Source organism: Ixodes scapularis, unplaced genomic scaffold (genome assembly GCF_016920785.2).
Source record: "Ixodes scapularis isolate PalLabHiFi unplaced genomic scaffold, ASM1692078v2 PGA_scaffold13__105_contigs__length_92229423, whole genome shotgun sequence".
NCBI classification, from domain to species: Eukaryota; Metazoa; Arthropoda; class Arachnida; order Ixodida; family Ixodidae; genus Ixodes; species Ixodes scapularis.
This window is the reverse complement of record NW_024609839.1, coordinates 82573059-82590191: the sequence shown is the minus strand read 5'-3', so window position 1 is coordinate 82590191 and position 17133 is coordinate 82573059. Positions and strand designations below refer to the sequence as shown.

Sequence of the window (17133 nt, the reverse complement as noted above, 5' to 3'; positions counted from 1 at the left end):
TCAGGACATTTAAATAAGTTAGAATACGTTTTGGTCAACGAAATAGCTGTTTAGTAAAGAAAGAAAGTAATGTCCAATGTACCGTCTTCCCAATTCATTTTCTGTCCAAGATACTGTCTAACATACCGTCTTCAAGCTCTCAGCAGTGCTAAGCCTCGCGCCCGCTTCGAAATTTTCGTTGGCGATAGCGTCGCTGGATTCTCACGTTGTCGCGCAAAACTGCTGCAAACGCAAGCCGATACCATTAAGATTTCGTGGCGTAACCTTGGGCACGTAAAACACGGTGCAAAAAAGCAGAATAATTGTCACGAGAAACTAGCGTCGCGTTGCTAAGGCCAGCAGCCATGTTGAGCTTTTTTATTTTTTTAAAAAAGGATCGCGATTGGTCCACGGACGTCATGAAAACGATTGGCTGGCGTTTCTCGGCGGAGGATTACATTTTCCTCTGAGAGGCATTTCCGATTTTTTCTTAGCTTGCAACCGACTTTTAATCAAGTGCGTTGGTAGAAAAGAGACCACTGACGTGAACCTTACGCGCCTGTCCTGTAAAAAGTTGAAACAAGCTTCCTGTGCTTTTTAAGAACATTGTTTTCTTTAAAATTACGCAAGTTTTCTACTTGAAAAGAACCGATGTCTAACCTGCTTGTCAAGTTGCTGCTGCCAAGTTGCTGCTGCCAAGTTGCTGCTGCCAAGTTGCTGGAGTCGCGAATATCGCGACTCCAGCAAAACGAACGGCACCTAGCGGGAAAACAGTGAACTGGCCGGAACAGGTCCCTTCGCGATTTCTGCTCGTTTCTTCTTGCTTCCGTGTTTACATGTTGTCGGTGGTTTGCGCGACAGAACAGTTCTACCGGAAACTGTGTCGTAACAGCAGTTCAAGAACGCCATAGCTAACATTGTATAAATAAGAGTCAATTTACTGTACTAATAACCACTGCATTTTTTTTTAACTTTATACTTATACATTGTACCCACTCCCCTCTCTAATGCCTTTGGCCCTGAGGGTATCTGAAATAAATAAATAAATAAATAAATAAATAAAAGTAACCGTAGTATCGTCTTGTGACCCAGGTTGCTCTGCACGCGACCTATGGAACCGCGTGAGCCAAACATTCCGCATTTATCAACGTTCATCAGCACTGTGGAAAGACAGTGGGCACTCATTTCATCGCTTCCTCAAAAAAGGTCAAGCCTCTGGAAGCTCGCTTACGCCAACAGATCGCAGCAGGTTCAAAACGTGGAAGATAAAAAGCGGGAGAACCAATTTTGAGTTCAATGCTTACTTGCTGGTGCCCCAGCGTTGTGCGTTGAGCCGGCACATGGCACGGCACGACCTGGATTCGACCGCCATATTTGCCCGATAGTGGCGTCCCCTATAGGTAGCTGGAATCGCGAATATCACGCTCTCACAATCCGCGCTCTCGTTTTTTCTTCCTTTTTTTCGTACAGCATTTTGGAAGAGTATCGAACGAACGGATCGCGATTCGTCCCTCAGACAAACGTGTTTGACCCAAGCAGCACCCAGAGGCATCGTCGAAGCCCTCTCAGCAGCGCGGCAGGCTCCCACGGCCCCGAGATCATGGACGACGAAGGTGGTACGACGGTACCGGACGACCGGAGACGGGCTTCTAGAAGAATGAGCAAGATAGACTTGAAGGCGCGCCGCAAGTCGACAAAATCAAACTTGGACGTGGACGAGTACCTGAGCCGTCAGGTTACGAAGAAGAAGTTTTCCAACGGAGAGGAACTCAAGTCGCCAGAAAAGAAGCACAAGGGAAAACGCCTCAAGCGGGCAGCCACGAGGCCGTCCAAGTCCTCATTAAAGCTTGAAACGAGTCTGCCAACTCAGGATATCAGCAAGGCCTACTACAAAGAGGTCGAGGGCGATCTAGCGACGGCCTGCGAAATACTATCAGACCATGAACGAGACATTATCTGGAAATCCGTCGACTTGTTCGCCGCCATCCCGGCCGACTACCCTCCCCGCCGTTACATCAACAAGTTGTGCTGTTGTGACACATGCTGCATGCGGTGCTGCGACAACGCCGACCACAAGAAGACGGGATTCCACACTACTCTGAAGAGGGATGCATCCACCGACGTGCCGGACAACACCGAGCTGGCGATGAGCGGTAGCGACACGTCCGCCATCTCCTTGCTCAGGTCGGAGCAAACATTACTCGACCTGGCCGAATTCACCGATGAATCAAAACCCGTCGCCGTGCGCGCCGTTGTTGCAGCGCGTGAGGCCAAGAGGGCCATTCAGGCAGCCAAGGACTTTCGGACGGCCTCCAAGACAGTACAGTCGCTAGAGTGTAGCACTGACAGTGAGCTGAAAATCCGCAGACAGTACGTCAAAGATCTGATGGAAAGGGCAGTGGTGGAGGCCAAGATGGCCCGTGACGCTTTAGCGAAATACCGTGTCCTTAAGAAAGCAGCGCGGAGGAACCCTGGGGTGATCGCCCAAATCACGCGCAACGAGGATGTTATGAGTCTCGAATCCTTGCTATCACAAGATGCCGAAACGCGACGGTGTCGATTCCTTGCCGTCACTCCCGACGGAGCCCAGGCGAGGGAAGCAAGACGGTACGCATCAACACCCAACTTCATCACTACAGACCCTGGTCCTTATTGCAGACACTTGTATGATGCCCCGCAAGCTGGTCTACCGCCACCTGGTTCGTATCCTTCTGGTCCACTCCCATGTTATCTACCTCCGCCTAGACTACCTTCTCATGGTTTACCTCCATATGGCACGTCTGATTTTGGCGCGCCAGTTGCTTTTGATACTCGTTATCTTGGCCCTCCTTGCATTCATCCGTACGATCCACTGATCGGGCCGCCGCTTTCATATCGCCAACCGTCACCTTTCTCTGACCCCGTCTATGGTGGCTCAAGATCGCGGCGGACGAGCGCTCCCGAGGTCCTCACAAGGCGAGACAGATCCGTACCTGTAAAGTCCGCAGCCACGCTGGTCAGAGGGGCGGACATGGCAATTAACAAGGCCCGTCAAGCCGCAGAAGAGGCCAACAAGCTGCAGAAGATCTCCGCCGCTATCCTCTCTGAGACCAGGGCCTTGAAGTTTCCTGAGCAGCAAAGCGAATGTTTGACAAGACAGCCTTTCTACGTTCAGAATGATTTTCTCTCTAATTCTGACAGGTCTAGTGACGTCAGGAGGTACCGCAATGATTACCGATCGTTGTATATGAGTGGCCAGGAAGGACCTTATGACCCTCGATTCGCAGGGGCCGCACAGATCAACTCCAACGTTGTGGACAGAGAAGTTACAGCAGGTGTGCACCAAAACTCAACCCCTCGTTTTCAAGGTCCTCCTAAAGGCACGACAGTAGAACCCGACCAAAAATTATACGACGGTCAAAAAGAGAATTACGGTCTTCGTATGCCTGCAGTGGCATCCCAAAGCCACATCAACAGGTGTGCAATGGACAGTGAGAGCCGCATCCCTTATTTTGGAGCTGACCGCAGAGTTCAACCGGAAGTTCCTTTTAAGGTTCGTTCCTCCAGAAAAGCGAGCATAACAGCATCTTCTGCCATGGCACCTCAACATGAACCATCGGTACAGGCAATGCAGTCCACTTCTCAGATCAAGCCGGCACTCAAAGCTCCCTCTCGAAAAGCCAGCATGTCAGCGCCGACAGCTCTTCAGCTTCAGGAAAAAACATCTGGAAAAGGACAAGCCAAATTTTCAGAACAACTGCCCACAACAGATTCCCAACCCAAGTTTAGAAGTCACGTCGCGAGACGAGCCAGCGTCGGTGCTGGGCTCGAGTTCAAGGTGCAAAAAAAGCCTAGCGATGAAACTTCGAAAATTTCTTCGCAAGAGATCCTGACAGCGAAGATAACAGGTAAAGAAGGAAGCGTGGTTTCTGCCACTGCACTCCAAGAGAATCCCACACCAAAGCTTTTTTCTTCGAGAAGAGCCAGCGTAGCTCCGAGTCAACAACTTAGAGACTACACCACTGAAACTGAGCGTCGGAGGCTGAGCACAGCTTCTCGAGATTTGTCTGCTGCGACAGAGCCCGCGACGAATCTGCGATTTGCTGCGCACGGAGCTGACATCACTCCGACGACAAGTTCCCCAACAAAAAAGGGGCCAGTATCCGCTTTAGAGAGCGTCTCACATAAGGTGAGAACTGCACGAAGAGCCAGCGTGTCATCGAAAAAGATAAGCTGTCCAGATGATGACGGGTCAGATCGATTGTCGAAACTGGAAAGGGAGGGACCGAATGTAGTAATGGGTAGGCAAATTGTGAAGATAACACCCCCGCCAATTACTACGGCATCCAAAAAGGTAGGTACACCTGTCGTCTCGACTCGAGGCAGACCGTGCTCTCCATGCTCACCGCGCTCACCGTGCTGGCTTAGCAGCTTCCTGGGTTCAAGGGACACCAAGCAGACTCAAACATACATCGACGAAGGTGTCGTGCCCCAACCTCGTTCAACGAAGGGTGTTGAAATTATCGAAGGTCTGTCTGAACAATCATTAGACATTGAGATTATGCCCAGTCAGAAATCAAAATCAACGCAGAAGCCCTCTTCGCGAAGGGACAAGTCCAGGAGTTTAAAACAAGCAGGTCCAAAAAAGCCATCTCACAAATCCAAAGCAGACTCTTCGTCATCCATAAAGACAGATTTAAAGAAAAACGATGTCGTAGCCAAAAACATACAGTGGGAACCTGACACCGGAACAAGCGAAAAATGTGACGACGGCCTGTCAATGAAGAGTTTTGAGGAAACACCAGAATCCAAAGAGTCTTTGAAGAACACGTTGAAAAGGCGCGAATCCCGAGACAATCGTACTAAGGAAGAAGCGGGTTTCAATGATATCGCTGGTCTTGCAGTAACTATAACCACACAACGCCCAGAAGCTGAAAATGTAATACCCACGAAAGATGCCACTGTATCATTAATGGGACAGCCAAGCCAAGTCAAGTTGGTCTTTCATGACAATAGTGGCCAAGCAAAACCTGTAGAAAACGGAAGTAGCCAAACAAAAATGTCTAACGTGCAATCTGACAAGCAGACGGAAGAAAAGAAAGTACACTTGTACTTCAATGGTGGAAGACCCGAAAAATTGGCCGTCAAAAAACCCAAACCTGTGAAGCCCACAAAGTCAAACAAGGAGCGTGAAGAACGCCTTGACGCTGTTTCCGTCGCATCCGCAAGGAGGTTGTCAAAGATTGAAGCTTCTGGGCTGCCCAAAGTGAGCTCTCGAACTATCGCCAAGTACAAGACGAAGAAAGAAGCAGCAACGAAAAAGAAAGCTGCAAGAGAGACGAAAGAAAATCACATGGGCACAAGGACGAGCATATTTGAACGAAGCACAAGATCCAACACGTCTACACCTTCGTGGGGGAGCACCACAAGCATTGAGGCTGAGATGCAACAAGAAAATGCAGCTGTACTTCGCATTCCGGAAAAGCCCAAGGTCTTGCCATCAGAAACGTACGTGATGGCAGTCTCGACCACTGATGCTGTTCCCCCTGGTGGTGATGCAGCGATTCCTCAGCGTGCGCTAAATACTGGTCAACCGGACGGTACAAAACCGCTGGATGAGGCCTCCAAAGGAAAAAGAAGGCATGACAGCCTAATAGAAGAAAAACCTGCTCGGCCGAACGACAGTATAATGGGTGGCCAAGACCGCCAAGGCTTACAACTCGACGCTGGTCTCAGTGCCCGAGCATTTGACGATGAGGAAGTTTCCGGAGAGATCACGAAAGGGCACCCAGCAGACATACCAGGGGAAGCTGAAGGACACCTTTCAGGAGAGTCCGCGGAACAAGATAAGGTGGAGGCTTTGAAGAGCGTCGCAGATGGGGCTCCAGAGGGCGGTTCATTGGAAGAAACTCAGCAAACTTATTCCGTAGATTTGGATGAAAAACCAGAACCAGCTGCAAGAAAGGATATTAACCCTGCTCAACAGTCGTTCTCGCAGGAACTCCCAAGACATGAGGTGAATGACGCGCGGGCCATTCAACTTGAGTCGCTACCCAGGCCAGCCCCGCTGAGAGGCCCCGAAGCGCAGGACATCAGCTTCTGGGACTTAGGGGGGCCCGCCAGGCTGTACCCGGAAAGCCGATTTATCTTGGCCCTGAGCACTGCCGGAACACTCTGGGTGCTCTTCATAATGTTTACGACTCCGATGGATCCAAATAAGCATACTCTTCTTGAGATCGCTCCAAAAAAGATGACTGTATCACCACAACCTCGTTTCCTCGCAGACAGGGACACTTCCGACACGTGGGCGATCGGGACAACGACCAATGCGACGGAAGACACGACAGTAGACACGACGGTGGATACGACCATGACGGACGAAGCAACCTCCCCGACGTATCCGCGGTCATTCTACGCTTGCAATACGCCGTACTGTGAACGCGAAGCATCTTACCTACGGAGCCTGCTCACCGGCAACCCTTGCTCAAACTTTTACAGCTACGCTTGCAAGCTAGAAACCAACCTCTGGAAGCCAAGCTTGGGAAGCTCCGTTTCTAGAGACACCCTGCTGGGGGACCAGGCTGAAAAGCTTATCACAAGCTACATTTTAGACAAGAACCACCACGATATGAAAGTCGCCAAAGATCTTCTTAAGGCGTGCACCGACCGCGGCGATTCTGATAGCTGGCACCGTATGGAAATGAATGAACTCTTCTTCGAGTACTTCGGTTCAACCTGGCCTGTGGACGATAAGCCCGTGACGTCAGAAGGAGTTTGGGCCATGGCTGGGCGGCTGGTCCGAGATCTTAAGCTGGAAGCCTTTGCCGCCATTTCCATTGATGTACATCCCGAAAACAAGGCCGCCCACGTAATTGGAATTGACGAGCCCAACTTGCTGTACCGGGACGGAGATTGGACAAAGCCGGCTTACACAGAGCTTCTAACAGGCGCCATCGAGCAGTCCATCATGTTCATGAACGCAGACGCCAACGTCCGGCTCCACATCTCTAATATCAAGCAAACTATGGTGCTCTTCGCAAAACTGGTCGCTGGTCCCAACGTAAGATACATGGGCGTAGAGAACTACCGCCTCTCTAAGGTGCGCCTCCTGGCGTCTGGAGTGAGAGCGTTCCTTGGCGCCGCTTTCTTGGACACAGTCGCTGTAACGGACGGTACGGACATTATGGTCAAATCGCCCCTGTTCTTCGAGAGACTCGAGCATGCGGAGAGTTCCGAATTCAGTCCGACAAATCTGCTCAACTACCTCGGCTTCAGGGTCATGGTGTATTTTGGAACGTTCCTTGAACAACGACTCTTACGTCAACTGCGGGCTATTGAAGCCGGCTTTTCCTATCAGGAGAACACAACATTGGAAAGGTTTTGCACAAAAGAAGTCGAGCGTATCCTCCCGGCTTTTTACTTGCGTGCCTACTCGCTCCAAATGACAAAAACCAGTCTCTTGCCCAAATCGTGGACGTCGAAATTGGAACGAACGTTCATCCAGCAACTTCAACGCGTGGCTTGGGCGCGGGACCCCAGGGGCACGACAGCGCCTTCTGACAGTGACGTCCGGATGGCCAAATATAAAATTCTCAGTCACACGATCCAACCTTCTACTCCAGCTTGGGTTCTGCAAAACGCAAGTTTCCTAGAGTACCACCGTGCACTGCTTCACCACTTGGAGGTGTCTTTGAGTCTGGACCCCACAAGCGTTCTGAAACGCATCATACTCTTCGTTAGACTTGTACAACGGGAGCGCTTGCGGGAGCCTTGGGCGCTCAATAACACGACGACGAGTTCTGTGTTCGACAGCGAAGCCAGATACGACGTCCAGAGAAAGAACGTGCACGTTCCGATGGCCATCATCAACGCGTCGGTGCCCGCCAACAGCACGGCCTTTGTTGTGCACATTTCTCGGTACGGCGTCCGCATATTCAAGGCATTGATACCGGCCCTGTACCAGGAATACGTGTACGAGGCAAATCAGCATGATGAGGGCCCCTTGCTATACACCGACGGTTACCAGGAACGCCTGCGGGACACTGTCTCTTGTCTTCTTAGTCAATACAAACTCCTCGCTGGGCAACTCAAGAGCACATTCCTGAAAGGGATCCCAGACCTCACATCGGCCGGACTCGCCATCCTGGAACAGACCCTGGCTCTTCAGCAGGCCTACTGGACTTTCCAGGTACGTGATATCCATCCCTAGAAATATTTTGGGGTTTGTTCAACTGGATCCGAGTTTTGAAAACGAATGCGGTCTTTTCACAATCCCAGAACGTAATCACTATACATACAGTGATGCGTCGTTAATATGGACCACGTTAATATAGATACCTCGCTATATGGACGACGTCTTGGGGAACGAAATGGGTAAATGTATGCATTTGTCTCGTTATTGTGGACAACTCACATCATGGACGACTTTTCGGGGGAACGGAGGTTTAAGGAGACATCACAGTATATATATATATTCCTTGCAATCTCATCTGAATAAGCTGTTCTGTTCACATGTTGGAGATGTATGATATAGCTGCATTTTCTTTTCTTTTTCACTTGTAATACGACTAACATTTAATGACGTTTATTTATAGTATCTTCTACCAAATGAATCTGCTGCTGCCTACTTTCTTTTTTTTATTTGATTTGGTTTGTAGAAGTGTAACGTAATGTTTTGTTGAATTATTGTTACCATCTAACTATCTTGTGCTGCTGACCTTTAGGGGGCAGAGGCTTTTTCAGGCACCACGGCTCTGTAACTGCCCCTCCGCAGTGAAACCGCGAAACAATAAGGAAAAATTTATGGCTGGTATTTATTTTCAAGATTTTTAGAAACTATTCTGGGAATAGGAGCTGCGGCCAAATTTCGATAGTCACCGATTTGCACTAAGATTGGTTAACCATATTAACAGACACATAAAAAGTGGTAACCCAAATTACAAGTAACAAGTTGTTGTTTTGTTGTTGTTGTTGTTGTTGTTGTTGTTGTTGTTGTTTTGCGAAGTTATTCAAGCTTTAAAGTTGGGCTGAGAGGATCTACTGGCGACACTGAATCCGTAACGTCCAAATTTTTATGGAGTACAATAAAAACTAATTACGCGCACGCAAAAAAAAGAAACACGCGCAAAATGTTTGTTGCACTGTTTCTCGATGAACTAATTACACATGTGACATCATCCCAATAGAGAGCTGAAGAAATGTTTAACGGTTTTGGCATAACCTTCATCTGCCGTTCTCTGAATGGCTATTTTGCACTTATAAATAATAAATAGCATACCAAAAAGAGTAAAACTTGGGTATTGTAAAATTGTGTTTACCTTGGGGATCTAAAAAAGGAGGATGACGCAACAATTTTTGTAGTTTCAGTGAATACCGCTTAAATGAATTCATTAAGATTCATAACTTGCGAAGCACGCGTTAGATTGTCTCTCAACGCAGTGGCAGTGACAAAAAAAAAAATCACTGGAGAAAAACGAGCAGCGTTTACACCCTCATCTGGCAGCCAGAACAAGTGGCCACGTGATCTGGAACCGATTATATTATATGCCAGTAATGCTTATCATGGCCAAGCACAGGGCTGAGTTGCACATATTGCCGCGCGCGCAGCTGGCCAAGTAGGCAGCGCGCGCGTGGCCTAACGGTTATCGTACCTGGCTCGCACGCGAAAAGCCAGGGTTCGATTCGTGGGAGCGACGCATCTTTCTGTTTATTCCTGCAGACTAGTATTCTGGTAAATTCGAGAATCCTGTTGCTTGTTCGAGGTCCGAATGTTCTACGCGTCGAATTTTCTACGCCGATTATTGCAGAAGCCCACGCATGTACATGTAAAATGTATTCCAAGATGCATAAGGGGCTCCGCGTAGCGAGCCACAGTCAGTTTCGCCCCAGCGTTGGACTCTGCTGTCACGCCGACTTCGACGCCCGCGACGCTCTACTTTCTTCTGTTCCCTTTTTATTTTGGGGGGCACAAGTTCGCCCCATTAAACGTTTAGTTTCTTCAGTTATCATTGCCTCGTCATTCGTGACAATATCGTTAAGGCTATTCTCGCCATCGCAGCGATTGGGCACGAGGCTCGAATGCATGTCGAGGCATTGATTGTCACGAGCCCAAATCGAGTACTCGCGCAATGCTTCCACGGCATGAGCCGCATTGAAATATCCTCACCGCGAGGACCGCATTGTTAATAACGCCAAAAATGTTATCCTTACAACTCCGTCATCCAGTTAGAACTTCGTCCCGCTTTTATTCTTGGAAGGCGACAAAGAACCATCTTGGTCAGGGGCGTTGGTTGCGAGTATTCTCGGGTCCCATTAGTGCCAGTAAGCTTGCGTACAATGAGAAACACTCCTACCCAATATCGGCGCGCGGCCACTTTAATGAAAATGTAGCGCAGAAAACAGTTTGGCAATGAACCTTTTTCTAAAGACCTTCTTTCCAGTAACGAGCGTCGTCTGGGGCCGTCTGTATAGCCTTTACTGCGGTGCACCTTAAAGGTGTGTCACAGTAAAGGCTACAGGGCCCCAGAAAAAGAAAAAGCGATTGAACTCTTTGGAAAGGATACGTACGTAAAAAAAGGAAGTTCGATTGAAGAAAAAAATCAATATTTATGCTTTTATTTTGATACATAGATTTCAAAATAGAATCCCGTTTCGGAATCGCTAAAATTAGTCTCGCGCCAAAGTTTTATGCTAATTTCTTTTTTAGGAGGCTTTAAAAAAAACACACAAAAAAAAAAATTTTTTTTTAACAGTCTTGTTGGGACACGAGTGTCAAAATATTAATTTTACGTGAAAAAAAGAAAATCTTTAGATTAATATTGACGGCGCGAGACGCGATTTAGTGGGCAGTCACCTCCCTTTCCACCTGTTTTCTCTCTCGGCATTTCGGGCGCGTGGAGGAGAGGTGGATCGGCTTCGCCTTCAACGACCGGGAGGGTCATTCCGGAATGAGCCGTGACGTCATGGACTTCGCGCAAAGAATTTCAAATAAATCTCTCGCCGTCAATATTGCTTTAAATTTGGTTTTTTTTCGCGTAAAATTTATTTTTTGACACGCGTGTCCCAACCACACTTTAAAAAAACTTTTTTTTTTCTTTTCAGGGGCTTTTAAAAACATTTAACGAACAAAATAACAAAAATATTTAGCGCAATATTTTGGCGCGAGACCTACGTCTCAAAATAATAAAAAAAAAAACACACATAAATCTATATTTTTTTTTTATTTTATCTTGTGACGTACGTATCCTTTCTAAAAACATTTTTTTTAAGCGCACTGTCTTTAAAACGAAGAAGAGTAGAATTGACTAGGTCTCCCTAGAATGGACTAGCTCCGTCGCTCGCTCCCTCACGCGTACGAACGAAAAACCAAAGGAGCGGGGACGGCGGTGGTGGCAGGGATTCTTGGCCTAGGTGCTGCCGTCACCCTATGCTTCTCGTCGGCGTGTTCGTGTATCATGCAGTTCTAACGAAAAATACGAGTGCCTTAGAATAGAAATTATTTTGTTCAGTTCCGCGACTTTTAAAAATCAACATTTTCATTTTCTTAACGCACGAACAACATATCCGTCACCTGTGATATACGCTTTTGTCCTGACCGTTTCGTATTTAGCCATAAAGATCAATTTTAGCGCACTGACCAGCGTTAGATGGCAGGCGCTTGGGAAATCCTGGAGAATCTATCCTAAAGTCCCTCTATCCTGGGAAAAGTGGCGCCACTCATTGTTGTGGAAATGCTCGAGACACGTGCTGCGCGCCCCTTCTGGGGAGAACATGGCGTCTGATATCTAGCTCTGGGCTGCGCTGTGCCGCCATGATCTTCCCAAGGGCCGCAGGTTGCACGTGCCTCGTGTATCGACGCATCTTGCCATAGCCTTTACTATACTGGCAAAGCCTGGCAGATCGCCACGAGACGCGGCCGCCGAAATCGAAAAGGTAGAGCGGCAGACAACGGATAAGAGGAGAGCCAGGCGACGGGCGCCCCGCTGCGGCGAGACGCCAAAACACACTTCTCCCGAGCGATGGAATGTCCGCTCGTGCTCCTCGCGTTCCTCGCGCTGCCGCTTCTTTTCTCGTCGGGTTTGAAAACCATGTTTCGGGTCCTCGCCGCTGCGAAAGCTGTGCGCTCACGACCAGGTCCCCCAGAAATTCTTTGCTCTACCAGATCCTCGCGCTCCAAATTTGCGGCAGGGCACTCTATGGCTCCGTCGTCGAACTGCCAGGCTTTGTGAGAGTATAGAGGAGGCTATGACCTTGCGCTATTTTTAAAACATGAAGGGGTATCGCCGCCTGGTGGAATTTTTTTACAACCCAGAGTGAGGATACTTCAACTTTGTCTGCTGGTGCAAGCACGTGCAAGGACAAGCTTCCATGCACAATAAAAATGAAACTAAAACCACGTGGGTAGCACGTGCACTACCCATAGCGAGGACAACAGAAGCGCCTCTGGCGAGCTTCTCACCGCAAATAGGGCGTTGGAGTTGCGCATAATATAACACTATCGAACTCGTACTCGAGTGTGACAAGTTTGACGGTGTTGACGGCAGTGGCTTCTCTCGCAGGATGCCTTAGCACACTGCAGGCTCGGGCACCACGAGTTAAAATTCCCTGCCCTTTTCGATACGAATCATATGAAGGGACGTTGAACCAATATCCCGATATAGGGCAGATCGGTCTCTAGCGGTGTAAATGTTCAGTGTCCTTGTCATTTTACGGCGACAGTCGTTAGCGAAGTTTCACAGCAGATCCCGGGGTGTGCTGGAGTCTAGGTCATTTCCCGCTAAATTTAGCCGAAAAATTTATCCGCTTAATTTAGAGTGTCACGTGGCATCACAGTGTCACGTGACGCTACAATTTTTCTTCTAAATTTAGCGGGAGTCTAGTGTCACGTGATCACGTCACCGTGTCCTATCAGCACAGTCCCAGTGTTGGAAACGGCATTGGACATTTTTGTGGCAGGTTTTGTAGCAGGCGAGGTATTGGTTCAGAGCAGCCACTGACGCTTTTGGAGCAGACGTCTGTTAGCGAGTCACTTGAAAATAAACTGTTTAATGAGTTCCTATCTGATAATAATCGAGGGTTCTTCATTGATAGTGGGCCATATTACGTATTACATTTTGTAGTAAGAGTAGATGGGGCACGAAAACAACACACGGTCTCGTTTTTCTAGCTGAGGCTCCAGTCAGAGGAGGTTCCATTTACAATGGTTGTTCAGAAAATTGTTGGAAAATGAAGCATAGCGCAGTTAGGTTGTGATGAAGCTTCTCTCTCTATCCCTCTGCTACAGTCCGTAATTAATTTCGTCGGTAAATATAATTTCCGTAAAACGCCGGCAAAAACCAGCATATCCCGCTATGAACATTAAAAAACAATAAAATATACCCCCCCCCCCCCCCTCAAGAACACTGGACTAAAAATTTTAGTTTTATAAACTGCAAAAACCACCACCCACAAATATTATAAAAATCTTCGCTTGTACATTAAATGAGACGCTGCGCTTTAGTGGCGTTTGAACCAGAGTTGAATCAAAGTTTCTTGTCCTTTCGATTGACCGCCGCACGGGAACTGCCTTGACTAACATATGTATCAAATTATAAACCCGCGGGGTTTTTTTTTTTTTTGTTTGTTTTTTTAATACGAAAGAATTAATTGTTTTATAAACCCGCGTTTTTTTTCTTTTTGTTCTTTTGTTTTCTTAATGTGAAATAATTCATTGTTTTATGGAGCGAGCCGACGTCATCAGCTTTGAAGCCGCGCCACCGGCTCCCAGCTTTGAAACTACGCGAAAAGCCTAGCCAAACGGCACTATACCGGGTGAAACAAGGAGACGGTAGGCTCTTTAAATCGACCGGAAAATTCGGTTTCTTAACCTATCGCGCTACGACTTTGTGCAGCGTCGCCCACAGATGGTGCATTTTTTTTTTTTTTTTTTTTTGTAAAATTTGCAAAGAGCGAACTTACCTGAGGAAAAAGTAAAGAAAGAAAAAGGCTTAGCTCCTATGGAAACGCAGCGACGCCACCGGTCTGCAATCAACACGGCGCCGTTTTGCATGGTAGACAAGAGATGGCGCAACGAACGCCGCCAACGAATGAGCATACGGCGCCGAGAGCCAGCGTTTTTAGCAGACGATCTTTCCGAATCAAAAGCGGCGCGCGTTCCGCAAACGGCGACGGTTGCAGAAACAAAAACAGGCGCGGTAACAACAAGCAACTGCAGTTCCTTGTCTGCTAAAAACGCCGGTTCTCGGCGTCGTCTGCTCGTTCGTTGGCGGCAGTTGGCGTCGCGACCGCTTGCGCCATCTCTTCTCTCCCGTGCGAAACGGCGCCGTGTTGATTGCAGACCGGTGGCGTCGCTGCGTTTCCATAGGAGCTAAGCCTTTTTCTTTCTTTACTTTTTCCTCAGGTAAGTTCGCTCTTTGCAAATTTTACGAAAAAAATGCACCATCTGTGGGCAACGCTGCACAAAGTCGTAGCGCGATAGGTTAAGAAACCGAATTTTCCGGTCGATTTAAAGAGCCTACCGTCTCCTTGTTTCACCCGGTAGTTTCCCCCATTCCAAAGGAGCGGAGTGAAGCTGATGGATTTCTGCTTCGGTCCCATTGGCTGGCGGCTCGCGTCATTGTTTCAAGGAACGAGGCTCCCATTGGCCGCTGCGCGTCAGTTTCAACGACCGCTGCCCCATGGCGCTGCGTGTCCGCACGCCGGTAACACGAAGCGTCTAAGGTCAGCAGAGCAACGAAGAAAGCGCGCGATCTGCCGTCGACGCAAATACGCCGCAGACGAAATAAGGGAGCAGAAGAATGGCACGCGCGCTTTCGCATTCACAACTCATAAGAAGTGCTTAGGTATACCTCGAGCCTTTTTTCTCTCCTTTCTCGGCACCATTTTTTTTTTCACAGTTAGAACTAAAAGAGGTGGACCTGTAATAGTACTGAGAGTAATTTTCGAGTCAATCACAGCGGACGCTGCTCCTACACTTCGGTGCAAAGTGGTGAAGCTCGACGCGCGCGCTCTGGTGCGAAGTCATGAAAATTTACGCCAGCGGCGTTTGTGCCGGGTACACTGCAGCCATGACATGGATGCTTGTGTCATATATAGTCAAGGGGTATCACCGGGAGTAAAAGGCCCTGGTTTTGTCTCGTTACCGTAGCCGCCATCCCACTGCTTTGCATATCTTTCTCGTGACATCGCCGACATTGTCTGAAAATTAAGACAATGGCAAAGACAGCACGGTTGACAAGCAACCTCTACACTCCGTTTCATCTACAGGCAAAGTGTGGGTGGTGCTATGAGCCATTGGGACGAATCAAACTGCGTCAAAAGCGCCACATCATGACATTCGTCGCCTATCTGCAACCAAGCGCAGCGAATTCCGCTAGACTCGCACTTTTAGCCTGTGTTTGAACTTTCGACTGTGCTAAATGAAACAAACCATACGGTGATTAAAGATCCTGTGAGATACATATTTGTACCATTTTTGTGTCCTTCTACTTCTCCGAATATTAGAATCAAGCACTAATAAAATATGTTTGTGTTTTGCTTTATTTAAGCCCCCCTCGGCGAGGATGTGGCGCAATTTTTAGCAAAAACGGCACCTTGGCGCAAGATGTAGCAGACTTTCGTTCATGGCGCAATTCGGCGCAACACTTTAATCACTGAGAGTCTGCTACATGCAAACGCTGTAGTGTAACTTTGCACAGTAGAGTGTGTAGCGCATCAACTATCGCCAAAAAAAAATTTTTTTTTTTTTTTTTGCAGGAGTTTTTGAACATTAAGCGTGTCTGGAGGTCCGACTTCAGGCTCGCGGGTCTGCCCCAACTCAGCTCAGAGCAGCTGTTCTTCGTGGCGTACGCGCTGGACAACTGCGAAGCCAGCGACGACCTGTTCCGAAGTCACCGTTTCCACACGACGTTTCAGCTTCCCCCGGAAGACCGCGTCAACTTCCCGCTCTCCCAGCTCGAGGCGTTTGCACAGGCCTTCTCCTGCCAGCAGGAGTCGCCAATGATCGGCCGCAAACGCTGCCCCGTCTTCCTCAACGATCAACAGCCCAACGCTTAAGTTCACACGCTTAACTTGTGATCTCTCAGAGCTATGCTGGACGAGAGAACACATGGCGCCATCTATCTGGTAGCCTGGAACATCTGGCATTTCCATATACTATTCTCTCTATTTTTTTTTCGCGCATCATTCTTTCTTTACTGCCTCAAAAAACTTTTGACAATGTTATAAACAATATTTTCTCATATATAATACATACACCTTGTCGCAAATAATGCAAAAATAAAAAAACTTTCATCACTGAATTGCGATTTCAGGGCCACCTCATAGATGGCGCCAGCGTGTTCTCTCGTCGTGAGAGATCACAATAACTCGGTCGCAAGCAAACCCAGTGCGTGAACCAGCCTAAAGAGCTGTCAACAAAAATCGCAAAGCGTCGCGCCGCCGAGAACCACAGCAACTACCCGATGGCTGACGCTGTGACGTGGCCAGATACAGCGCTGCCACGTCATAGCGTCAGCGACAGTTGCTATGACTACGTCGCTCAGCGTTGCGGTTTTTGTTCACACGCTTTTCAAGCACAACACATAAGCGACGAAAACTGGCATCGCGTGACGGTTACCATGACAACAATCGCTGACGCTGCGATTGGCCGCAAGTCATAGCCTTAGCAACCGTTGTTACGGTAACCGTCGCACGACACCAGTTTTTTTGTCGCTAGAAAGGAATGAGGTCAGATATGCTCTGGTAAACGATACTTTAATATAATTTTTTTTCAGCTTGAATTGCATCGAAACGAAACCCGATAAATAGTTATTGCGCACCGTTGCTAGCTTCGGACTGGCGAGCTATGGTAGCGAAGATGCTCTTCTGACTAGCGGCGTACTCCCTGTTGCGAAGACCGTTTCAATTTAATCGCATTTTGTATGCATTTTTTTATATATATTTACCAGAACGGTTTTGCACAAACAAGTGCAGCCTACACGCGGTTGCCCAAGCTTCTGTGACGAATGGCAAAATAGGGAGTTATAGTAGGTCGTTCCGATAACTCCGACACACACCGACGTTTTTGTGCGTGCATCACACTGTTATTGGAAGTGTCGGAACGATCTGCTGAAATTCCCTAACATTATAAATTGTTTGACCCGCAAAATATTTGGCATATTGATTGCAACTGTCTCC

At 48.1% G+C, this 17133-nt stretch overlaps 1 protein-coding gene across 1 annotated transcript; it reads left to right on the top strand.

Moving 5' to 3' along the window:
* Window positions 1-4091: 4091 nt before the first annotated feature.
* LOC121046722 lies at window positions 4092-16117 on the top strand. Its single transcript, XM_040501258.1, has 2 exons — window positions 4092-8146; window positions 15712-16117. Exons 1-2 carry the CDS (start codon window positions 4256-4258, stop codon window positions 16009-16011), a joined length of 4191 nt encoding a protein of 1396 aa, XP_040357192.1. The 5' UTR covers window positions 4092-4255; the 3' UTR covers window positions 16012-16117.
* Window positions 16118-17133: the final 1016 nt, after the last annotated feature.

Coding starts and splice junctions, on each gene's coding strand:
- LOC121046722 (XM_040501258.1), top strand. CDS start 4,256: ATGGGTAGGCAAATTGTGAAGATAACACCCCCGCCAATTACTACGGCA. Junction 8,147..15,711: donor AGGCCTACTGGACTTTCCAG/GTACGTGATATC, acceptor TTTTTTTTGCAG/GAGTTTTTGAACATTAAGCG.